Source organism: Trichomycterus rosablanca, chromosome 9 (assembly GCF_030014385.1).
Source record: "Trichomycterus rosablanca isolate fTriRos1 chromosome 9, fTriRos1.hap1, whole genome shotgun sequence".
NCBI lineage: Eukaryota > Metazoa > Chordata > Actinopteri > Siluriformes > Trichomycteridae > Trichomycterus > Trichomycterus rosablanca.
The window spans coordinates 38348165-38374631 of record NC_085996.1 but is presented as its reverse complement, the minus strand read 5'-3'; the positions used below and the strand labels follow the sequence as shown (position 1 = coordinate 38374631).

Sequence of the window (26467 nt, the reverse complement as noted above, 5' to 3'; positions counted from 1 at the left end):
GTAGACACACTGTTTCATGTTGAGTGGGTTGGTTCACTCAGTGGGCAGTGGTAGCGATCATAAAGGCTGCTACCGGTCGGCTGGGCGCCTCATAGCAGGCACAATTGGCAGTGCTAGTACTAGTACTAGTCTGCTGGGTAGGAAATAAGAAGAGACCGGACTAAACAAAGGGCGCAGGGTCTTCAATGCTGTGTCAGGACCCTGGTTAGTACCCCGAGGCGCCTGTATAGAAGTGGATAAACACAGAGATCAGCGCGAATCCACCAAAATATGTGTGAACGAGTGAATAAAATTGGGTGTGGGGGCTGCACACGTCATGCGCCCCTCCTCGGATGCGATTGGGGTCCCCAGTCCCCAAAGACTAATTAGGTACACTAAATTGGGACAAAAGGGGAGAAAATGCATAAATAAAATAGTAAAGCCTCCGTTAATATCAGTGCTTAAACTTACTTATGTTCTTGTGGCTAAATTGAAGTGAATTCCCATGGTCATGTTCCAAAATCTATTGGAAGGTTTTACATTTACAATTTCGGCATTCAGCAGACGCTTTTATCCAAAGCGACCTACAGTAATGTGTTTCGTCTAAGCAATCGAGGGTTAAGGGCCTTGCTCGAGGGCCCAACAGTGGAAACCTGGCAGTGGTGGGGCTTGAACCAGCGACCTTTTCATTACTAGTCCAGCACCTTAACCGCTACGCTACAACTGCTCAACTCTGTATTACTCTACACTGTATATTTTAAGAAGCATGTCTCCAGTGCCCCACCCATATTAAAGATGGCACAGGTGGCAGTCGAGGGGCAAGAAAAGACGACAGACTGCTGTGCCACCCAAACCGAAAACTATCATGAAGCAAACTGAACTGAAACAGCAAGAAAAACAGACATGTGTTTAGTGTGTGAATATTCTGCAGTTCCCATCTCTCCTATAACTCTAGAACCACAGAGAGTATCAGGTTGGGCACTTATACACAACTGCATCACACACACACACACACACACACACACACACACACACTTTTGTGAGTGTGTTTCTGTGTGAGAGTGAATCAGTGAGTGAGAAAAAGAAAACAGGACCTTCGTACCTCCAGCGTTTGCATCAGGGTGGGTTTGATTGCGTCCTTCATCAGTACAGCCAGAGCTCCAGTTACCCCCTACACAAGCCAAACACAAGGTGTGAAAAGCCTGGGTCTACATCACCCCCCCGCCCCCCTTCCTAAATCATACATACCCCCCACCCCAAAACACCCAGAATAATTTTCAGTTTTTACTTACAAGATCATTAGCCGTTACAGGCCGACCGCTTCTGCTGGTGCCCACCACCATGCGGCCGAGCCTGGTCTTCATATCAGCCAGGCTGTCGGTCAGAGCCAGAATGGCCATGATCTCACTGGCAACGGCGATATCGAACTGAGTCTGTGGGACGGACACACACACACACACACACACACACACACACACACACACACACACACACACACACACACACACACACACACACACACACAAACAACGCACAAGACTTTCAGGTTAATACACAGCATGAACGATCACATGCCATTACCTTTACTTAACATGTAACAGTAAAATAAACACAGCCATGAGACAGTGGTAGCCTAGTGGGTAGAGCTTTGGGCTATCAGTCGTAAGATTGTCGGTTCAAATCCAGGCTCTGCTATGCAGGCACTGTTGGGCCCTTGAGCAAGGCCCTTAACCCTGTCTGCTCCCAGCTGGGATATGCAGAAAAACGAATTACATTGTACTGTACTCGTGTTTATGTATATATGACAAATAAAGGCATTATTCTTCTAAAAAAAAAAACCTAAAACACAACCGGGGGGCACAGTGGTTATCACGGTCTCTTCACAGCAAGAAGTTCCTGGGTTTGATTCCCAGCTGAAGAAGTCTGGGTCCTTGCTGTGTGGAGCCGGTCAAATAGCAGAATGTACACACCAAACCTCAAATATGGGGGTGACTGTGACTGAACGACACTGAACATGGCATGTCGTTGGTGCCAGATGAGCTGGTACTGAATTCTATGGGGAGGAAAAAGAAACATCCTGTGAGCGGCACTTCTGTGGGTGAAACCCCTTGCTGATTTGAGTTTGGCACAGATTGCCCTTCCTGACACAACCCTCCTCTTTCCATCTGGCTTGGGACCAGCACTATGAGTGCACTGACAAGTGCCCCCCCCCCCCCCCCCCCCCTCGGACATTAACCAATCATGTCCATGCAGACAGATAACTAACAGAAATGACCGTTTACAACCATGCTTACCAAAAATGCAACTCAGAACACATAACATGTTCAAGTTTGCATCAGTGGTCAGCCAAAAACAGGAATCTGAGGTTACAGTGGACACAGGCTTACTAAAACAGTGGTAGGTCAGTGCTTAAGGTACTGGACTAGTAATCAGAAAATTTTCTAAACAGAATAAGCTGTTTCCATTCCTCATTATTTTTTAATAAGTGGTAAAGACCGAGCCTGGCCTCATGACACACACGTCCACATCTGAGGTGGGTTGCCAGGCCTGGCGTTCTTCAGCATGTACAGTAAATAGCTTGCACGTGTCGGTGACGGGCCCCGCTGGAGCCGCTCCAAACCATCGCCTACAATAAGCATCTGGATCATAAAACAGCTGCGGGAGAGAAGGGTGGAGGTCCGATAGGCTTTATGAGATATGATTCACTTCCATCCAGAACTCCTGCATCACTCCGACGCCTGCACAACAGCCTCACGATTCAATTATCCAAATCCTTCTACAACCGGCTCCGATTACCAGAGGATATGAATCTTCTGGTTCTGATACAGGAGACTGTTTCTGATTTATCACTAGGGTCATGCCTTTTACTTATTTTTCAGGATTTAATAGAAATAGCATCTATAATATTAGCCTTTACCTATTGAACTGTACTTCTAATGTGCCAGAATCTACAGGAATTGGTCTACATCACTGTTTCCTGTCTACTGAGTAACTGTAAATGTATCTGTAACATATAAAAGAACCTCAGCATAGCCGCACTGGGCTCCTCAACTCATTTCATATCCTAAAAAGGCTCATTTTTCTGTAGAATTCTATAGAAATGACCTTCCATATTCATTAAAGCTAAACTGACAATTAATCAGGCCATTAATCATTAATTAAAATCAGGCCTTTCAGCCACACCCATCGTTTCCCCAGTCTTTCCGGTACACAAAGCCAAGTCCATAAAGACACGAGTTGAAGGATTATTGAAGGACTCTGTCTTGGGGACAGCCAAAGGGCCGGAGGATGTGGCCAGCAGGCCGTACAATGCCCAGGTATGATGTATGCCCAATATAATGCCCCTGTACAATGCCCAGGTATGATATATGCCCAATATAATGCCCCTGTACAATGCCCAGGTATGTAGATAACTTGGTCTGTATGTTTTCCATAGTGTATTTTTGGTTTATCTCTGATGCTGGATGTGTCTTGTGTAATTTATTGTTGGTTTGTGGGTTACATTTAAGCTGCCATTTATTTTTAACATAGTCGTTTATGAGCGTTTTGATGTCCATTAGTGGAAATTTAAGAATAATGATTTTTTCCCCCAAGTGTAATAGGTAATCTAGGTAAGTAAGGAATTAACCACATTAATGTTTAGAAAAAAATCATCTAACAAGCCTTCAGATAATCAGGAAGAGAAAAGTCCAAACATTTACAGTGTGTTTCACAAGCCAGTAAGATTCAGACCTCCGACAGAAGCTTCAAGTGTCCAAATTAGGAGATTCAAGCTTGTAATCACTAACTGTACTTGATTCTGTCAAAGTAGAGATTAGTTAGTGACTAAACACACACCCTCCCGGTGTACTGCATCGTGAGACAATACCAGAGTGGCGTGTAGTTCAGACAGAGTTCACATGAAAGCCAGCATTGCTAGAAAGACACGAGCTTTTCTCACTCTTCTAAACATTTGCTTTTACTCAGGCTGGTCTCAGATCACGCCGCACCGAGTTTATTGGCGAGATTTGGCTTCGGAGTCTTTATCTCTGACAATGGCTGACAAACTGCCGGTTCAAACCAGTTCCAGCAGCAGCGAGGAGAGAAAGCGGGCGAGAGCCAGAGGCTGATCCCTAATCTCGACATAATTTAAAATCAGATGTCTGATGTTAAAGAAGAAGAGAACGTACCTGGCGGCTGTGACCTTTCTCCGTGCTCGCCTGGCCGACCGTGATGCTCCGCAGGAAGCGGTCGTTGGTGTCGACCACTGGAATGAGACAAGAGCGGTGAAGCTGGACAGCAGTACGACAAACGGCTGACGGAACCAACAAGGCAGACGGTTCAGGCTCCAGCACCACCAAGCTGCCACTGTTGGACTCCCGAGCAAAAGGTCCTTAACCCTAATTTGCTTAAGTTGTATGTATTCACAACTATAAGCCAATAACCCAAATGGAGAAAATCATGAGGAGTCTTTTTTACCCACGCTTTATCCTGGTCAGGGTCTTGGTGGGTCACTTTATCTAAAGTGACTTACAGTACTGTGACAGTATACTGTCTAAGCAATTGAGGGTCCAACAGTGACAACCTGGCAGTGGTGGGGCTTGAACCAGCGACCTTTCGATTACTAGTCCAGTAGCTTATCCACTAGGCTACAGCTGCCCACAAGTTAGGAAGGGTCGCCACTCCATCACAGGGCAAACACACACACACACACACACACATTCACACTAATGGCAATTTTGTATCTCCAGTTAACCTGACTGCACGTCTTTGGACCTGTGCAAGGAAATCAGAGCACCCGGAGGAAACCCACACAGACACGAGGAGAACATGCAAACTCCTACAGTGAAATGTAGAGTGAAGAATGTAATGGAGAGTGTGGTAGAGAGATGAAATAAGGTGGTGTAGTATGGCAGGAGTGATTTATGATAGAAGGGTATCTGCCAGAGTGAAAGGGAAAGTCTACATGACAGTAGTGAGCTCTGCTATGCTGTATGGTTTAGTGACGTTGGCACAGAAAGACAAGAGTAATGAGGATAGACAAGATAAGGAACCCACAAGTCCCACATTTAAATAATTCATGGTCAAAATACAGAATCAAATACGTACAGTACATATAAACGTTTACACTGAATAAAGCCCCGAAAGTTTACAGCACACAATCCTGTTCCAGACGTGACCAGCACATCAGTAACGCAACTCAGTTGAAATCTGACGCTAAAAAAAAAAACGTAACCCCGGGACCCACACACAGGCAGAAAGCTGGTCCTAATCTTTCAAGATTCGAGTGTAGGGGAACACTGGGTAAATATTTAGCTAGAGACACAAGAGAGTCCCAGAAGGTTAGTGTGAGATGAGGAACTTTCCGGTCCAGGCAGAATGAAAAATGAGCAAAATTAAAGACTACTGTTATTAAATACTCATGATATTTGGTTGCGGTTATCTGTTACTGGGTAAATATTAGAGTCGTAATCGCAATACACCGATCAACCATGACATTAAAACCACCTCCTTGTTTCTACACTCACTGTCCATGTTATCAGCTCCACTTACCATATAGAAGCACTTTGTAGTTCTACAATTACTGACTGTAGTCTATCTGTTTCTCTGCATGCTTTGTTAGCCCCATTTCACCATGTCAGGACCACCACAGAGCAGGTATTATTTAGGTGGTGGATCATTCTCAGCACTGCAGTGATACTGACATGGAGGTGGTGTGTTAGTGTGTGACACAGCAGCGCTGCTGGAGTTTTTAAATACCGTGTCCACTCACTGTCCACTCTATTAGACACTCCTACCTAGTCGGTCCACCTTGTAGATGTAAAGTCAGAGACGATCGCTCGTCTATTGCTGCTGTTTGAGTCGGTCGTCTTCTAGACCTTCATCAGTGGACACAGGACGCTGCCCACGGGGCGCTGTTGGCTGGATGTTTTTGGTTGGTGGACTATTCTCAGTCCAGCAGTGACAGTGAGGTGTTTAAAAACTCCAGCAGCGCTGCTGTGTGTGATCCACTCATACCAGCACAACACACACTAACACACCACCACCATGTCAGTGTCACTGCAGTGCTGAGAATGATCCACCACCTAAATAATACCTGCTCTGTGGGGGTCCTGTGGGGGTCCTGACCATTGAAGAACAGCATGAAAGGGGGTAAAAAAGCATGCAGAGAAACAGATGGACTACAGTCAGTAATTGTAGAACTACAAAGTGCTTCTATATGGTAAGTGGAGCTGATAAAATGGACAGTAAGTGTAGAAACAAGAAGGTGGTTTTAATGTCATGGACAATTTTGTATCTCCAATTCACCTCACTTGCACGTCTTTGTACTGTGGGAGGAAACCGGAGCTCCCGGAGGAAACCCACATAGACACTGGGAGAAGTAGTTCTGTCTCCTTTAGAACCAGTGCAATCCTACACACTCATAGATGATTAAAGGTGGATGTGTTGATTGTATTAAATAGGTTCAGGTACTCTTCAATTTCTACTCTGGATATTTCCTAATAGGTTTAAATCTTAGGGTCAGAGCCGACGTGTCTAAACCCGCCGTTTTGTACGAATGGACGTTGGAATGTTCATTCAATTCGTGTCGGCTTTGTCTGGGTGTACCAGAGCATTAATCCACCCTTAACGCAAGTGATCTACAGTTCACCAGCTCTCGTCCAGACATTGTGAAGAGCTCTCGGCTTTACCTGATTGTTTCCAGCTCTGAGAGGACATATAAGCCTGGGAAACGAGCCGGTCCTCTCCGATTCAAGGCCATTCCGAGACACGATTGAGTTTGGGTCGGGTCAGAAGTTTCTCAAAAGCCTGTTTTTTTATTTTTAGAATGGATCCAGTCCAATTAAAGCAAGTCGTGGCTGGAGAGCATCATGCGGTCGTTCCCTAGTTTATCTTATTAGTTAATGGTCAGCACATGTTTAACGTTAAGCAAGGATTCGGCGCTGGTTTGCAGCGCTACGTCTGCTCGAGACTGAAGCTGCGGTCTGTTCTGCATCCCGAAAGGTCTACACCAGGGGTCACCAACACGGTGCCCGCGGGCACCTAGTCGCCCACAGGGCATGTTCTAAAATAGCACTAGTGACTATAGAGCTCCGTCTAAAAATTGTATTTGAGTAGCTATAATGATCACGATTACACCCACGTTCAGCCCCGGGCACAATCAATCACACACAAAACTATATACAAACCTTCACAAACATGGACAAGAGGCACATTTACTGACTTTCATACACAGACACACAAAAACACACTGAAACAAACATAAAAACACAAAACACAACGACAGTCTCACCAGTAGCTCCAGCAGTGTTGTACTTTTATAGTTTGTTTTTTTGGCTGTTTCACTTTTTCTCATATTTGCCATAGAATGAATATCTATCTATCCGTCTGTCTGTCTGTCTGTCTATCTGTCTGTCCATTTATCTATCTATCCATCTGTCTGTCTGTCTATCTATCTATGTACATAGTCTATCTATCTATCTATCTGTCTATTAATCTATCTGTCTATCTGTCTATTAATCTGTCTGTCTGTCGATCTACAGTATGTACAGTCTATCTATCTATCCATCTGTCTGTGTCTATCTGTCTGTCCATTTATCTATCTATCCATCTGTCTGTCTATCTATCTATCTATCTATCTATCTATCTATCTATCTATCTATCTATCTATCTATCTATCTATCTATCTATCAATCTATGTCTATCTGTCGATCTATGTACAGTCTATCTATCTATCCATCTGTCTGTCCATTTATCTATCTATCCATCTGTCGGTCTATCTATCTATCTATCTATCTATCTATCTATCTATCTATCTATCTATCTATCTATGTACATAGTCTATCTATCTATCTGTCTATTAATCTATCTGTCTATCTGTCTATTAATCTATCTGTCTGTCTGTCTGTCTATCTATGTACAGTCTATCTATCTATCTGTCTATTAATCTATCTGTCTGTCTGTCTGTCTATCTATGTACATAGTCTATCTATCTATCTATCTATCTGTCTATCTGTCTATCTGTCTATCTGTCTATTAATCTGTCTGTCTGTCTGTCTATGTACAGTCTATCTATCTATCTGTCTATTAATCTATCTGTTTATTAATCTATCTGTCTGTCTGTCTATCTATGTACATAGTCTATCTATCTATCTATCTATCTATCTGTCTGTCTGTCTGTCTGTCTGTCTATGTACAGTCTATCTATCTATCTGTCTATCTGTCTATTAATCTATCTGTCTATTAATCTATCTGTCTGTCTATCTATGTACAGTCTATCTATCTATCTGTCTATTAATCTATCTGTCTATCTGTCTATTAATCTATCTGTCTGTCTGTCTATCTATGTACATAGTCTATCTATCTGTCTGTCCATTTATCTATTTATCTGTCTGTCTGTCCATTTATTTATCTATCTATCTGTCCATTTATCTATGTCCATTTATTTATCTATCTATCTGTCTGTCTGTCCATTTATCTGTTTGTCTGTCTGTCCATTTATCTATCTATCTATCTGCCTGTCTGTCTGTCTGTCTGTCTGTCTGTCTATCTATCTATCTATCTATCTATCTATCTATCTATCTATCTATCTATCTATCTATATCTCTCAACATGTCTATCTGTCTGATTGATAGATAGACAGACAGACAGACTGATTGATAAACAGACAGACAAGCAATCAATCTGTCTGTCTGTCTGTCTGTCTGTCTGTCTGTCTGTCTGTCTGTCTGTCTGTCTGTCTATCTATCTATCTATCTATCTATCTGATATCTGATTTTGGCTATGATTCTTGGATAAAGCTCTAAATAAACATGAACTACACACCGGGTGCTCCTCTTCCCGTAGCTGCATTACTCAGTTATAACAGTGCTGCACTCACTAGATCAAGTATCATTTATATTAGTTTGAGGCTTCTGAATCTACAGCGCAGCATCACTTTCCCGTCCATTATCACTGCTGATTCATTCCACATGCAGTAAAGAGCTTATCTGCACGGATCGGACATCCTATCTTTATAAGTCACCAGTTCAAGATGAGCTACGAACTACACCACTTCGGTTTGAGAGTGTAGATGTGTTCCGAGAACTGGCGTTTAAGCCGTTTAATAATACAAGTAAAGCCAATTTAAGCCATAAATCTTTAAAAGAAAGGCACACGGCGGTATGGTCATGATTCCTACCTCTCTGCCAAGTGACCTTTGCAGGGTCCAGGTCAAGCCAGACGAAGGCGTGAACGTCCTCAGGTGTAAGGGCTGCAGGGTCTGATTTGTCGATTCCAAGTCGCTGAAAAAATACAATAAAAAAAAAAAGTAAAAGTGTGAATTATACAGTGACAATTGTTGGGGAGGGGGGGTCAACTTTATTTATTAGCTCATTAATTACACCCTGTTGTATTTACTGTATTTACTGTTGCATTTACCTCTTTTTTTGGGGGGTGTCCAGGTATTAATTAGGAGGGTCAGATCGTTGTGCTTTTTAATGTTTTAAATTATCCAAGTATGAAGGTTCTGAAGAACTCTGGTGGCTCAGCAGTTAACAGACTTTTGATTGAAAGGTTGAGGGTTCAAACCCAGAATTGTAGCATGGTGGCAGCTGAGTCAAAATAAACGGTAGAGGATTTTGTACGTCCTTCCTAAGTTTCTTGGCTGGGTAATAAATCTCATGACACGAAATACCTTCACAGAGAGATGATAGTGATGTGTGAGATGATGAGAGAAGGAAATGTAGAGGCTCGGTGTGATGTAAAGCCTGGTGGTGAAAGTTTAAAATTGAGCCACTGAGACCCCTACAGATGGAGACAGGGTACTGCAGGGTGTGTTCTGCTAAAATAAAATCACCCATGGTTCTTCAGTGGTGGTGTGGAACACCTGAATAAGGGGAATGATGTGTGGACTCACCTTTAGTCGATCCAGCTGGATGGGAGAAAAGCGTCTCACTTCGTTCACTGATGGAACCAGTCTGTTATACAAGGCCTAAACAATAACGACCTGGTTTAAGACTTCAGTCAGGTCCAGTTACACACGCACGTTACCCACAAATTTTAACATGATGTTCGTCTTTAGTGCTCATAAATGCAACAAGAACATCTGATACTTTTATAAAGTAACATTTAACACTCATATAAATTATTAATAGTAACGCTTTGGTTCACACGGTCACCTTATCAGACTGCGTGGCTTCGTGCAGGATTCGGGCATCAACGGCTGCTGCCACCAAGTTGTTGGCTGCCGTTATGGCATGAATATCACCAGTGAGATGCAGATTAAACTTAAGGGAAAAAAAGACAGAGACAAAAAGACAACTACTCTTATGCTGAAGAGATAATCCTGAAAATAATCATAAGTGTGTGTGATAAAGTGTAAAGACACCTGGATGTATCAGGCTCCCTTACCTCCTCCATAGGGATGACCTGAGCATATCCTCCACCTGCTGCCCCACCTAGAGAAGGAATAAATAATACAATTATATTAATTTACACCACGTTTACAGAGCGTACATCCACTCACATGTTTTCTGACCACATAAAGCTGCTGGGACACTAAGACGCGTAAAAAATCCAGTGGGCGCTGGGCGACACAGCGGTTTGATGCGCTATCCCACCACCAGAGGAAGCACTGTAGAGTCGAGTGGTGGAAAAATACTGAAAGCACAGCCTGATCTGTACATCAGGGCTGACCGTAAAAATTGACTGCTGGGTGGTGTAAAGAAAAAATGCCTGGGCGCCCCCTAGAAGGCACAATTGCCAGACAAAATTGGCCTCTAGTCCGGTGGGTGGGAAAAACCGGACTAAAAGAGGGTGTGGTCAGTGATGCTATGTAAAGACCGTGACACTTGCATGTCTTTGGACTGTGGGAGGAAACCGGAGCTCCCAGAGGAAACCCACACAGACAAGGAGTACATGCAAACTACACAGAAAGGACCCGGAATTCTCCACCTGGGGATCGAACCCAGGCTACAGTGCTACCCAACCGTACGTAATACCATAATAACCTAGAAACGAAGAATCCTTTGCACACCTTTGACTCCGAAAGTGGGTCCTTGTGATGGTTGTCTGAGGCAGGCGAAGGAGTTGAGTTTGAGGTGAGCCGAGAGCGCCTGGACCAGCCCGATGGTCACCGTGCTTTTACCTTCGCCGAGAGGAGTCGGGGTGATGCTGCCACAGACACACAAAAACAACACATTAAACACACACACACACACACACACACACACACACGGTGAAGTGCGTCCAGGTCTCGGGCCCTTTTTTTCTCCGTATTCTTGCTCTCTCGCTGTACGATCAGCACTTCTTTATAGAGCGGAGCCGCTGGCAGCCGAGCAAAGGCATCCAGCCGTGTGACAGTAATTGAGAGAAGGCAGAGGGCTTCTGAGGGGCTGCAGGAACAACAAAGAGCTGGACTTTAAGGAGGAGGAATGAGTGCCGAGGCTGATAAAGGGGCTCCACGCATTCCCCAAACACATGAAAGAACCCACAGGCCCCTGGAACTTCACATGCATGGATAAAAGAGAGGCCTCTCGAAGGCCTCGGTCAGTGGGAGATAAGAACTACACACAGCCAGGAAGTCTGATGACCAGTGTTTACCTCGAACTCATTAGATATGAAGAAAGTGCATTCATACATCTATAAGGTACATAAATCTGCCACAAAAGTATGTGATCACCACTCAGATTTATGGGGCTCAGGTATTACAGTCACGCCCACTGATAACAGGTGTATAAAATTCAGAATTTGATTGTGGGAACCGTTTTGTGGTGAAGCAAATACTTCAACCCCATTGAACATCTTTACTCCTGGATTTCTCCCACTTTATTTTCCAATTTAGTCATATCCAAGTCTCTGATTCAAGTATCGTGAATCCACGGTCATGGAGAGCCACCCATTGTGAGCCTCAGAGCAAATTACTGCTTTGTTCAGCGCTCAACCTGAGAGGTAAAACGTCATCAAAGTGTGAATATGAGACGAATCTGCATTAGTGTGGAATAAGCGTCAGATCCAGGGTTACAGCTCCACATGTATCTGTGTTTATCTGGATTTTCCTCCCTGTTTCACTTTTAAACTCGTGTTACAGCTCGAGGTTCAGCTTTTCCAAGAGAGTCTAAAATGTGTATGGTTACAAAAAGCTTAACATGGTTTCATGTACTATAAGGAGCACTAAACTTCTCTTCATTATTACTGCTCATAAGTTCGTATCTTTGACAATATGAGGGATCTTCAAAAAGTTCCCACACTTTTATATTGTGGTTATAAGAGGTGAGGGTGGGAGGAGTAATCGGTCGTGTCTGAGAGACTGAGAGACGCTTATAGTCCGGATTTAGCTCCATCTGATTTCCACCTATTTGGACGCTCAAAGAAGCTTTAAGGGGAAGAAGATTTTCATGTGATGATGATGAAAAACATTATTTGCTGATTTATAAAAAAGTTGAGGACACTTTTTGAAGAACCCTCATAATAAGTCATGTTAAGTGTTGTTCATGTTAAGTGTTGTTTGCTTTTACCGCCTCATATTAAACAGTTCGTCTCATTGGAGGAGCTTTGAAAAGGTCAGCGGCAAACTGGGTCAAAATTCAACAGGTGAGTGCCGCTTCTCATGTTAATGCGCCTCCATGTAAATTTCACATTTGTTTCTGTTGAGTATTAAAAATGTGCTTTAAAAAAAATCATAATATTAAATCTGAATAGAAAATTGCCTTGCAATGTCTCGTGCATGAGTCTGTCTAAGTATATTGTGGTGTATCTAGCAAGACTAGTGTTCATATTATTAATATCTATACGTAGTTTAGTAGTTCATCATTTGTACAAGGCTACAGACCAGCACATTATTCCACCTTGTTAAAGAACCAAAGTAAAAACAACCCTCACCCTGCCACAAGGACGTATTTGCCGTTAGGCTGCTGCTTCAAGCGTTTGAGCACTGATAGCTGAACCTTGGCTTTGGATCTCCCATAGGCCTCCAGTTCCTCTGGTAGCAGGCCGATCTCCTCTGCCAGTTGCACTACGGGCTTTGGAGTCTGAGCTCTGGAGATCTCAATGTCACTGGAAAAACACAGACACTTAAATATGCAAGAACAGACAATGGAGTGTGTGTGTGTGTGTGTGTGTGTAAACGAATGCTCTCACCTGGGCACTGGTGACAGAGGCTGGAGCTTCAGAGCTCGGAGTGTCCATGGCCGGTACTGCTGTCGTTCCACCCACCTCTTACTGCTCGTCACTATGTTCTGTTAAGGTAAGATTACTGCAGGTATTAAAGATGCACTTTCACGGGTTTTACATATGAAACTGGTGTACTGAATCCTTTACAGGAGTTACAGTCCTAATTGTTGTTTTACTAGTTGATATTAGGGCAGTGATTTTGTCTCTGTCCCATCCAATGACATGCTCATGGTCCAAAAGTTTTGTTCACTTTATATTTTAGGGGAAAAATAGACAGGGAAAATAGTATTCATTTATTTATTTATTAGGATGTTAACATCATGTTTTACACTTTGGTTACATTCATGACAGGAACGGTAGTTACTCATTACACAAGATTCATCAGTTCACAAGTTTAATATCAAACACAGTCATGGACAATTTTGTATCTCCAATTCACCTCACTTGCACGTCGTTGTACTGTGGGAGGAAACCCGCGCAGACACGTGGAGAACATGCAAACTACACACAGAAAGGACCCGGACCGCTCCACCTGTGAATCGAACACAGGACCTTCTCGCTGTGCGGCGACAGTGCTACCCACCGAGCCACAGAAAAAATAGTAATAGCTGTATTTGCAGAAGTCTGGACTCCCTATTAAGTCTGTTCTTAGAATTCATTTATTTTATTGACTTTATTTGGGTTTAACACCATGTTCTGCATGTATTTGTGCCATTTAGTATAGTATAGTTTCTTTTCTTTAAATTTTGAGTCCACTTTATATTTTTATGGCTGCAAGATATGTTAGTACTGTACTTGTATTTTCTTGATTAAGGATTTCTTTTATAGTTCCCGGTTTGAGACGTTATTGTCTGTTCTTAGTAAACTCTTTGGCAGATATAACTGCTTGCAAATGCTTTTGGTAGCCCTTCTGACCAGCATTTAGCAAACAATATATATATATAACAGTAAAGTGCGCTAGCCCACTACCACTTGGATCCAGGGTTCAAATTCCCAGCTGTGCCATCAGCCAGATGGGTGTCTACATGCAGACATGATTTGGGGGATGGCTGAGGCCCTGTGATGGATTGGCATCCTGTCCGAGGTGTGTTACTACATTGTGCCCAGAGATTCCAGGGAAACCTTGACCCAGCCCAGCCTTGACAAGGATAAACTGGTGGTACATCATGATGATGATATATACACAAGTGTACTTGGTTAACTAACAAAGTCTTCCACATTTGCTTCTGTCATTTTACTGCTTGGTGAGCATCACACAGCTTCAGTTTAAGTTCCTCAGTCAGCTGTTTGAGGTGCTCATGGCTGCTGAAGGTTAGCAAAAGGTTTTAGAACCAGATCATTTATTATGCACTGAAACTGTTCTCAGCTGACAATCCCTAAAAGCAGTCCCTAACCGACTGTACTACTAGAAATGTGTCACAATTAATTTTTAGTTATTAATATAAATATTAGATGAAGCCACTGTGCATTAACTTGTGCAGAAAGGAGGTAGAGCACCACCAATGCATTTCAGGGTGAAACATTCCTTCTCTAGCAACTAGGGTCAATTTACAGCTGCCAATTAGCGTTCCACAAGTTTTAGGAAGATGGGGGACACTGAAAGAACATGCAAAAGTGTTCACAGACCGTGAACTGGGGCGAGGATTAAACCCAGGACCGCAAAATAACGTTTTTGGGGTTGTGCGTTTCAGAAACTCATTATCAACTACGTTGCTTTACTACCATCTAGTGGCAAGCGTGTATAATAGCATGTAATTTAAAATTGCTATTTAACATTTCCGCAGTTTAACCTTGATTTATTTTGATGAACTGGGAAAATTGGGAGGACTACAAACATAAAATGTTAAAATGTGCTCTAACTTTTCCAATACAATAAATAGACAATAATTGGTCATTAAAAAGATGTTAAAGTCTGTTCAGTAGTTAGCCATGTGTTCTGGGGTCTGCTAGGGTGTTTGCATACCCAGTAGATAGCCCTTAGTATCCTGTATTTGTGTTTAGAAATTGGAAATGGACTCCAGATTAGACATGATTAGCTTACAATACTGGGGCGTCGGTGAGTTTTTGATTTATTTTGACTTATTGCTGTATTTGTGCCATTTTCTGTCCTGTAAAAGTGCTACATAAAAAATTATTATTATTATATTATTATTGTTGTTATTATTATATTATTATTATTATTATTATTATTATTACCTGGATACCTAGATGTGCTCTATTAATTTTATATTATTATTATAATTATAATTATTATTATTATAATATTATTGGTATTATTACCTGGATACCTAGATGTGCTCTATTAATTTTATATTATTATTATAATTATAATTATAATTATTATTATATTATTGGTATTATTACCTGGATACCTAGATGTGCTCTATTAATTTATTATTATTATTATTATTATTATTATTATTATTATTATTACTATTACTATTATTATTATTATATTGTTATTATTATTATATTATTGTTATTATTATTATTATTATATTGTTATTATTATTATTATTATATTGTTATTACTATTATTATTATTGTATTATTATTGTTATTATTATTATTGTTATTATTATTATTAATCTTTAGATGTGCCCTGATTTATTTTCCTTGGAAACTTTTTTCCTTGGAAATTTTCTCATTTACATAAGACTGTTATAATTTATATTATAACTTGATATAAAGTTCAGACTTTATTGCCCGATGCTGTCCAAACACGTTTTGGCCTACAAACGATTATAAATGTGGACGTTTTGAACCCTAGAACAGAACAGGAAGATTTAAAATAACCAGCAGTCTAAACCATCAGAAAGTGTCTGACCTGCATCCTGAGGGCTGCACTCATGGATGTAACCGCTGCCCAGCATTCAGCCTCAACCCTCCTCTTCTCATGAGATGAAGAGCCTGAAATTCAGCAGATGTAAACACCTGGTCTAATAAAATGTTGAAATGAACGTCCACTATATAACATAACCTCACCTGGCATTATGACAGGACCACAGTGAATGGGAGTCACTCCCGGTTTAAACCAGCTGAGTGGGAGCGTGGTGTGTCCAGCTCCCATAATCACCACCACATCCGCCTGCTTGATCTGAGAAAGAAAAACAAGAATGATGTGAATATGTGAGAGTACACTCACTCACTCACTCACTCACTCACTCACTCACTCACTCACTCACTCACTCACTCACTCACTCACTCACTCACTCACTCACTCACTCACTCACTCACTCACTCACTCACTCACTCACTCACTCACTCACTCACTGTCTTAACCGTTTATCCAATTAGGGTCGCAGGGCAGACACACACACACACACACACACACACACACATTCACCTACAGGTCAATTCAGTGTCTCCAATTAACCTGACTGCATGCTTTTGGACTGTGGGAGGAAACCCGAGCACCCAGAGGAAACCCACACAGACACGGGGAGAACATGCAAACTCCACACAGCAAGGACCCGGACCGCCCCGCCTGGGGATCGAACCCAGGACCTTCTTGCCGTGAGGCGAGTGCCACCGTGCCGGAAAGTGGGGTCTACAGACATCAAGGACCTGTGATATGTAAATGTGAGCAGTATTTAAATGGACACAGAGCAGACTGTAAGGGTTTGTTTTGAATCGTTTAGATGGTAATGTCTTCCTTTAAATATGTAAATGTTGTGTGGAGATTTTACTTGGAAACACTGGGAGCGAGGTGGGACCACCCCGCCCTAGAGATACAGCCAATCGGGTCTGTGATTTTAAGTGTTACTATAGTGAAATTTATTACATTTTTGATAGCTGATCAATTTATTTAGGGCAGCTGCAGCCTAGTGTTTAAGGTACTGGACTAGTACTCGAAAGGTCTCTGGTTCAAGCCCCACTACTGCCACTGTTGGGCCCTTAAGCAAGGCCCTAAAACCTCAATTGCTTAGACAATTTATACTATTACATAAAAGCATCTGCTAAATGCCGTAAATGTAAATATAAATATGTGTGAAATTCAGTTCTGCTGGAGCGAAGTGCAGCATAAAAATGTACTGATGGAGGGTAACATGAGGGTTTATACTGCTGATCCAGATGTTCATTTTGATTTGTTATCTTATCTTGGTATCAATACAACACCTGCTTCTGCAGCCCGTCGGAGCTCCAGCGGCTCGTCTGCACCTCCATGCCCTCGTTCTGCAGCAGACACAGGAGAATCCCTTTTAAAGGTCCTTCCAGCCCCACCAGCACAACCTTCCTCCCAGCCAGAGGAGCGTCTGTGTATAAAGTTTAAAATTAAAAGTTGGTGATTAAAGAAGTTTTGTTAAATTGTGTTAAATTGGAAAAGATAAGATTTTCCTTGAAGGGATCTCTTGACTTCTTTCATAAAATATAAGGCCCCATTCTCGACTATATTAAGGATAAGATAGACACATTGGATCCAGAGGATTTACAAAATACTATAGATACTTAATAGGTCGTGGTACCAGAGAATGGCTTTATTCCTTTTCCCCTTCTTCTTCCCCTTTTACACCTGGGGGAACCTTGCCATGTTCTATGTATATGTTTTCTTTTCCCTGAATGTACTGTCGCATCACCTTGTTGCAAAACTCAGTAAAAAGAAAGAAACTAAAAGTTTGGTGAATGGTTTCTTCTCAAACAGAATCTGAACCAAACATACATACGTTTCTCAACTTTGGTGCATAATCACTGCCTACACAACGTACACTATACGGCCAAAAGTATTCAGACACCTGCCCATTAACTTGTTGGACGTCCCAGTTCAAAAACAAATGCTATTTAAATAAAGTGACCACCGTGTGATCTTTTCAGCTAGAACAACAGCCGCTATTCTGAGACCGGGCTTCTTACAAGACTTGTAAGCATGTCTGTGGGAATCTGTGCCCATTCAGTCAAAAAAGCATTTGTAAGCTTCAGTTGATGTTCCAGTTCATTCCGGAGCTTTTCTTCGTGTGTTTATAGAGCTCGCTTTGTGCACGGGGGCCCAGTCATGCCGGAACAGGGAAGGACCTTCCCTAAACTGTTGCTGCAAAGTTAGAGGCATGTGATTTTCTTTAAACTAATCTTCTAAAAGGGTTTAAAAAAGAAAAATGTCAACAATTTAACAATATAAGAAGAATCAGATGGTGCAGCAATAAAACACCCTGGCACACCAGAACTGACGTCTCAAACTCATGGGTTTGAATCTCAGCTCTGCTACCGGCAGGTTGGGCGCCTATGCGGACAACAACTGGCTCGTCCGAGGGTGGGAATGTCGGAGGTGATTCCTCATAACTGCTGCAATTACGACCTCTGCTGGCTGATCGATGAGGCTGCACAGAGACGGAAGATAACGGAGATCAGTCTGTGACTCTCCACGTGAACCTGCATCATGCAGGTGAAAAGAAGCGGTCAGCTATTGCATACATGTGGAAGGGGGTGTGAGTTAGTAATGGCTGTCCTCGGTCAGGAGTGGAGGTCAGCATCAGTCGAGAGAAAGCAAAATGTGATTGGGAGGAAAATTGGGAAAAATGCAAAACTGGTTAAGCGATCTTTAGATTCATTTTAAATCATGCTTGTTTTGGCGGTATGATTCGGGCTATTGCTTTAGTAAAAACAATTGAAGCTCTCAGGCAAAATGAAGCATGTTTTTATTACCAAGATCTCTGTACAGTGTGCACAACTCAATTCCACATCAATCTAGAGCCCTAAAAATGACCAATGTATTTAATTTGATGCAATGCACATTCTTTTATAGACCAGAACAACTGTTCATTGTATTGGAAACATAAAAGGCACAATAGCTTTTTATTAAAACTTCATATCAACAAGATAAACAAATGTAGAATATACAAACTCACTGTGTGTGGCCAGCAGTTCCAGCACAGCGCCAGCTACAGGTGAGGAGAAACCTTCTGAAAGAGCTCCTGATACTAACCGCCCCACGTTCAGATCAGAAACCCTACAGACAAACACAAGCAGCCATGTTAGATTTAACTACGACTCATGTAGTAGATACATCTTCAGATATACTTTTACTCCGATATGCTTTACTGTGATACATACCCGTCCACGTCTTTCTCAGGCCTGATGGTGTTCAGAACTCTTCTGGAGAGGACTGAAGGAGGAAGACACAGGAACACTCCATGAACGTTCGGGTCCTCATTCAACTTCAGCACCTCCTCTATCACCTAGAGAACATCAAACGTTCAATTATACTGGTCAGTTAGTCCGTCATTATGGCTGTATTGATCTGTAGTGACCAAGGGGACAATGGCACATGCAATTTGTCCAAACGTATGTGGACACCTGCCCTATATATTACGTTAAAGTGATGAAGCTACACATACTGGTACAATGTGTATATCCTGTTTGTTCTACAAATACAGACCTATTTTATTATATTTTTAATTGAACATCTATTATAGAAACAGAGACCTACTCTATTATATTTTACTGTATTTCTATTATACAAATACAGACCTATTATATTATATTTGTAATCGTATATCTATTATAGAAATAGACCTATTATATTTTTAAATTGTATTTCTGTTATCGAAATATAGACCTATTATGTTCTTCAATTCTATATCTATTATAGAAATATAGATCCATTCTATTTTATTATTGTTTAATTGCATTTCTGTTATAGAAATAGACTTATTCTATTATATTTTACTTGTATTTCTATTATAGAAATAGACCTATTCTATTTTTAATCGTATTTCTATTATAGAAATATAGACATATTATTTTTAATTGTATTTCTATTATAGAAATAAAGACCTATTCTAGTATATTTTTCAAATGTATTTTTATTATAGAAACATAGACCTATGCTATTATATTATTGTTGATTTGCATTTCTATTATAGAAATAAAGACTTGCTCTATTTTTCGATTGTATTTCTATTATCCATTTCTATTCTTTTCTCAATTATATTTCTATATTAGAAATACAGACCCATTTGTTATATTTCAATTGTATTTCTATTATAAAAATATAAACATTATATTTTTTTTATTTATATTTCTATTTTAGAAACAGACCTATTCAACTATAATTTAATTGTATTTCTATTATAAAATTATAAACCTATTTTATTATAATTTTCAATTGTATTTTAATAATAAAATTAGACCTATTATAATATATTTTAACTGTATTTCTATCATAGAAATATATACCTATCCTATTATATTTTTATTGTATATCTATTATAGACATACTGTATAAACCCTTTCTATTATATTTGTCAATTGTATTTCTATAATAGAAATCTGGACCTATTTTATATTGTTTTTCAATTGTATTTCTATTATAGAAATTTAGACCTATTATACTTTTCAGTTTATTTCTTTTTTGGAAATCTAAACATATTCAATTTTTTTATTATATTTCTATAATGGAAATGTTCATATCATGATGCAGTGTGTCAGTGTGCATCATTACATCCCTACATAACAAACACTCATTCATTACCTTCTTGAAAATAGTGGGACAAATAATCTAATCATAAAAAAGCAAAAGTGTCAGACATTAGAAACTAATAACAGAAACTGACCTCTTCTTCTGTACAGTGCGGGGGCAGACAGATCTGCATCACATTCAGACCAACCTTTATAAAATATAAATAAAGACGCACATAAGCAACCAAAAACACTTCTAGTTCTGTCAGGGGAGGTGTTTATTACATTTAGATCATAATTAATCAGATAGATGGTACAAAACCTTTCCAGCCATTTTTTTATTTGTGTCCAGTATAGGATCATCTTCACCAGCCTGTAACACACACACACACACACACACACACACACACACATCACACACACACACACACATCAGTATCATCACTGTAACAGTGCACGGCTTAGTCATGTAGCCTAAACACAGACAGGACTGTACCTGTATGATGGCCAGCGTGGGCTTGATGCCTGGAAGAGTTTTCAGCACAGAAGCGAGTTCCTCACTGCTCCTCTGGATAACGTCACTGTGGAACCAACACAACTGTTTACTCAGTACACAGAATTTTACTGAACCAAGTAAAGCTGTGATTGTTTAACTCTTTAAACCTTCATGGATCACCTTAAGCACCATTTTAGGAAGGAAGGAACAAACTTAGACAGGTAAACGCTATGTGTGCCTCCTTACTGATGAGTTACACCTGTTCATGTCCTGCATTTATACTGATGGGTTTGGCCTCTTCCAGCAGGACAATGCACCACAATACACTTCTAAAGATGCCAAATTATGGTTAGAGGAACACTCATCTGAGTTTGGGGTTTTGCTATTCCAACCCATGTCACCAGATCTCACAGAAATCCTGGAATTTGCACATTCTGGAACACAGAAATCCAAAACCTCGGAATACATTTAAATTTTCCGCATTTAGAACACACTTACATCCAAAGCGACTTACAATTATGACTGAACACAATTGCCAACAGTGGCAACTTGGCATTGGTGGGGCTTGAACCGGCAATGTTCTGATTACTAGTCCAGTACCTTAACCACTGAGCTATCACTGCTATCACTATAATACAACAGAAATGTGGACCATTCTGCAGGAAGTACGGTGTTTATTGCCTACAGACATTTTCGGCAAGCTCGTGGAGCCCATGCCCCAATGTATTTCTGCAGTCCTAAGCTCCCTTTGGGGGACCTACCAAATATTAGACTGTAATATTAGTACCAGTTCTTCTGGCACTTTAGTGTATAATATGCAGTTAACACAAAGCACTACAAAGCAGAGTACAGAGAAGCAATCTCACCAGAAACACATATTGTAAACTAATTTATCATTTATATTGATGTATTTGCTCGGCCCAATTCTGATAACCTCCCTCTGTTTTCTATTCATTTACAAATTCCTTAAGAACAGTTGGGAACAAGGTTCATTTCTGGCGTCTTTATCTGTGAGTGTGTGCAGAGTACGCACAAAAATAAGCAGAAGAGACAGAAACAGGGGAAAGTATTTACTCACCAATGAATCCATGGTGAATATAAAACTGTTTAGAGTTTAGTTTAGTCACCTAATTACACAGAACCTGTCGATACTCGTCTGAAATTTGTTCTTAGAACAGGTCTGTATTTGTTCAAGAGTGATGAACCATTAGATTTGATTTTACTGGCTGATCAAACCATCAAAATCAAAAAAAGAATCACCAAAACAATCATTCTTATCAAGAGAAAATGTGTCACGAATTTTCTCAGTGCATGACTGCAAATAATTTAGCTTTTTACCATCTACCGTGCATAATATTGTGATAAGATTATGAGAATCCGGAGATATCTATCCATGTAAGGGCAGCTGTAGCCTAGCGATTAAGGTACTGGTAATTAAAAGGTTGCTGGTTCAAGCCCCACAGCTGTCACTGTTGGGCCCTTGAGCAAGGCCCTAACCCACAATAGCTTAAACAATATACTGTCACAGTACTGCAAGTCACTTTGGATAAAAGCATCTACTAAATGCAGAAAATGTAAATGTGAATGTAAATGTAAGGTAAGGGCAGAAAGCACTGCTGAATGTGCATTACCTTTGACCCCTCAAGTTTGTGAGTTAAATAAAGGTTCAAGAGAATTAACACACAGTGAGGAGGATGGATTGAGATGCAAAAATACTCTCCATGGATTATGGTTGAAGTTTTTAGATGGTAGGCTCCAAATCTACAGCTAGATGTGACCACCATGCCAACCTTTTATTGGCATTCCTATACATCTACATTTTCAGCATTTAGCAGACGCCTTTATCCAAAGTGACTTACATTACAGTATACAGTCTGAGCAATTGAGGGTTAAGGGCCTTGCTCAAGGGCCCAACAGCAGCAACCTGATAGTGGTGGGGCTTGAACCAGCGACCTTTTGATTACTAGTCCTGTACCTTAACCACTGCCCTCCATGGATTATGATTAATATTTTTTAGGGGGTAGCCTCCAAATCTACAGCTAGATGCTACCACCATGGCTCAGCGGGTAGCACTGTTCGATCCCCAGGTGGGGCGGCCCGGGTCCTTTCTGTGTGGAGTTTGCATGTTCTCCACTCTCCCCGTGTCCGTTTCCTCCGGGAGCTCCGGTTTCCTCCCACAGTCCAAAGACGTGCAAGTGAGGTGAATTGAAGATACAAAATTGTCCATGACTGTGTTTGACATTAAACTTGTAAATTGATGAATCTTGTGTTACGAGTAACTACCGTTAAAACTCTAATAAACAAACAAACAAACAAATTGGCATTCCTATACTGATTAAAAGGGTTTTTCCTATCCAACTACAAACGTAAAACGTAAAACGTGGGCCTGTGGTAGCCTAGTGGGTAGGGCTTTGGGCTATCAACCGGAAGATTGGCGGTTCAAATCCTGGCTCTGCTATGTAGCCACTGTTGGGTCCTTGAGCAAGGCCCTTAACCCTGTCTGCTCCAGGGGCGCCGTAAGTTGGCTGACCCTGCGCTCTGACCCCAGCTTCCAACACCAGCTGGGATATGCGAAGAAAGAATTTAATTGTACTGTACATCTGTATATGTATATATGACAAATAAAGGATATCTTATCTATCTATCTATCTAAAGACATGACAGATTTTAACAGACACGCAAGAGCTCGTCTTTGCAAGTTCTGGCAACAAAATAAAAAAATCAAACAATAGCACTGATTTCATTCTATTATTTGCATTTGCACGCCTAATTCATCCTTTTTAGTGCCACAACGGTCATGCATCCTGTTTTTTTTTGGCTCACAGTTACATCAACACAGTTAATGTTTTTACGCAATACTGAGAAAATTACAATCTGGCAACCCTGCTGGAGTTGCATCACACTGCTAAAAGCCGGTAACACGTGGGTCCACAATGGAAACAAACAATAAAACAACATAAATAATAATAAAATGAGCGGTTTAAGTTTTATATGATCGCGTGATCGAAACACATAATTGTTTAAAATAAATAAATAAATAAATAAATCATGTAAATAAATATTTTGCTGTTTACCTGATGGTATTTTCTCTCTGGGTTGCCACGACGTTCCTCTGCTGGGTTTGAACTCTGAAAGCAGGTTCAGAAGTACCGGTACCACCGATACTACCAGACACCGCGTACCGAACCGGGAGCCACAAAGTACCGCGGTTCTCCGGTACCGAACTCCTCCGCAGACCGAACACTCTGTCGGTTCGGGGTGCCCGCCGGGAGAGGGCTCGGTGTAAAGCCGGGGAGAGTTTCATGATGAGCACTGTGATGGAGGATGAGGAACCGGGTGAAGTGAGAGAACCGCCGGTCTGCCCAGAAACTTATCGAGAACGCGCACACAGCAGCGGAAGCGCGCTCCCGAGCACCCGCTGAATCACGATACTGAATCGACTCTTTTGAACAAATCATCTGCAATGAATTCTCCACAGTTTACCTCACAGGTTCTCACCATTTTTGACTAGTGACCCTGTTTAACGATTAAAAGTGACCTTTAGTGCTGTTCATGTGGCTGATATTTACATGGCAATTTAAGTAACATTTAAGTTACTAAAGTATAGCATGCTTTATAGACCTATATTAATAAAAATACTACATGATCTCGACACCTACATAATTGTAAAGACAATTGACAAGCTCCTCCCGTGTAATTCTGGACTGACCTCACCTTTCTCAGAATCATTCTTACCCCACCAGGTGAGATCTTGCATGGAGCTCCAGAGTGAGGGTGATTGACTGTGATCTTGTATTTCTTCCATTTTCGAATGATCGCACCAACAGTGGTCTCTTTCTCACCAAGCTTCTTGCTGATGGTCTTGTAGCCCATTCCAGCCTTGTGCAGGTCTACAATCTTGTCCCTGACGTCCTTTGATAGCTCTTTGGTCTTGCCCATGGTGGTCGAGAGATTTGAACGGAAGAAACTGATTCTGTGACAGGAGTCTTTTATACAGGGACAGGACTAATTTGTGTGCCTCATGGGCACATAACCAGTCTGTGGGGGTCAGAATTCTTGCTGGTTGGTAGGGGATCAAATACTTATTTCCCTTAATTAAATACAAATTAATTTATAGCTTTTATTTCATGTTTTTTTTCTGGATTTTTTGTTGATATTCTGTCTCTCTCTGTTAAAATAAACCTTCCATAAAAATTACAGACTGTTCAAGTCTTTGTAAGGGGGTAAACTTACAAAATCAGCAGGGGATCAAATACTTATTTCCCCCACTGTATATGGGGCGGCACGGTGACTTAGTGGGTAGCACTGTCATCTCACAGTAAGAAGGTCCTGGGTTCGATCCCCAGGCGGGGCGGTTTGGGTCCTTTCTGTGTGGAGTTTGCAGGTTCTCCCCGTGTCTGCGTGGGTTTCCTCCGGGAGCTCCGGTTTCCTCCCACAGTCCAAAAACATGCAGTCAGGTTAATTGGAGACACTGAATTGCCCTATAAGTGAATGGATGTGTGTGTGTGTGTGTCTGCCCTGTGGTGGACTGGCGTCCCGTCCAGGGTGTTACTGTGTGCCTTGAGCCCATTAAAAAGCTGGGATAGGCTACAACAACAACAACAAGTTGTACTAATCTTGTATTGTTTTTATGATGTTGTGGCTGGGCACAGACATGATTGTCTATGTCTGAGATTAGTGGCCAAAGCCTTGCAATGAATTGGCACCCTGTCCAGGGTATTTTAGCTACATGCCCAGTGTGTCCCAGTGGAACCAGACACGCCATGACCCTGACCAATGGAGAAATTTGTTTTCTGACCCTGGGAAGTGATAAAGTTTTAAGTAAAGTTGCTGCCAAATGACAACATGCTTTCTGAAATCCTGAGTTTTGTTTTCAGTTCCAGTTACCTCATTTGTCTCCCACTTCAGAATCATGAATAAGGTGTTTATACATTTACACTGCATTTCAAGGCTGGTTTACAAATCCTGGGTCTACTCCCCCAATGAACAACCCAGAGGCAACTGTGGCATAAAACGTCCAGAGTGACAGAACAATAGCTTGACATGAATCAAAAGTGGGTACCAACTCTTCTCTGGCTAATTCGTAATAATCCCAAACTTCATAAATAAATTGTGATGTTTTTTAACACACACTAGCAGTCGCTGTAGCTGTCAGCCATTGTTATTCCACAGGTTTATTTAATCTATTAGAGCTGGCATTATTATTTCTGCCATCTATTAATTTTAGCCATGATGTAAAGTTGGTGTCACGCAGCAGCATGAAAACTGGGAACCTGGGTTCCATCCTTGTCTCTAGACAATGTTTGTGGTGGGTGGGTTTCTTCCAGTTTTTCTGGTTACCTAGGGTTCCTCTTGCGCTCAATGTTTGCTGTAAGCTCAACCCCAATGCAAACCTGATCACAATGAAGTGATTAGTAAAAACTAATGAATGGTTGAATTGTAAATAATGGAGTGATTTCTGTGCCAGGA

At 41.2% G+C, this 26467-nt stretch overlaps 1 protein-coding gene across 1 annotated transcript in view; it reads right to left on the bottom strand.

Moving 5' to 3' along the window:
* Window positions 1-24338, bottom strand: part of mthfd1l (methylenetetrahydrofolate dehydrogenase (NADP+ dependent) 1 like) — a 59557-nt gene extending 35219 nt beyond the window's left edge. Inside the window, exons 1-19 of the mRNA XM_063001460.1 lie at window positions 24073-24338; window positions 20999-21083; window positions 20825-20875; window positions 20658-20711; window positions 19156-19280; window positions 18951-19051; window positions 17230-17366; window positions 16096-16207; window positions 15938-16020; window positions 13078-13175; window positions 12820-12993; window positions 10976-11112; window positions 10351-10397; window positions 10119-10226; window positions 9857-9931; window positions 9140-9242; window positions 4149-4225; window positions 1272-1412; window positions 1082-1150 (exon numbers count right to left, since the gene is read on the bottom strand). Coding sequence (XP_062857530.1) covers window positions 1082-1150; window positions 1272-1412; window positions 4149-4225; window positions 9140-9242; window positions 9857-9931; window positions 10119-10226; window positions 10351-10397; window positions 10976-11112; window positions 12820-12993; window positions 13078-13175; window positions 15938-16020; window positions 16096-16207; window positions 17230-17366; window positions 18951-19051; window positions 19156-19280; window positions 20658-20711; window positions 20825-20875; window positions 20999-21083; window positions 24073-24302 — 2007 coding nt within the window. The 5' untranslated portion in view covers window positions 24303-24338. The remainder of the gene's footprint in view (window positions 1-1081; window positions 1151-1271; window positions 1413-4148; window positions 4226-9139; window positions 9243-9856; window positions 9932-10118; window positions 10227-10350; window positions 10398-10975; window positions 11113-12819; window positions 12994-13077; window positions 13176-15937; window positions 16021-16095; window positions 16208-17229; window positions 17367-18950; window positions 19052-19155; window positions 19281-20657; window positions 20712-20824; window positions 20876-20998; window positions 21084-24072) is intronic.
* Between the last annotated feature and the right edge of the window lie 2129 nt (window positions 24339-26467).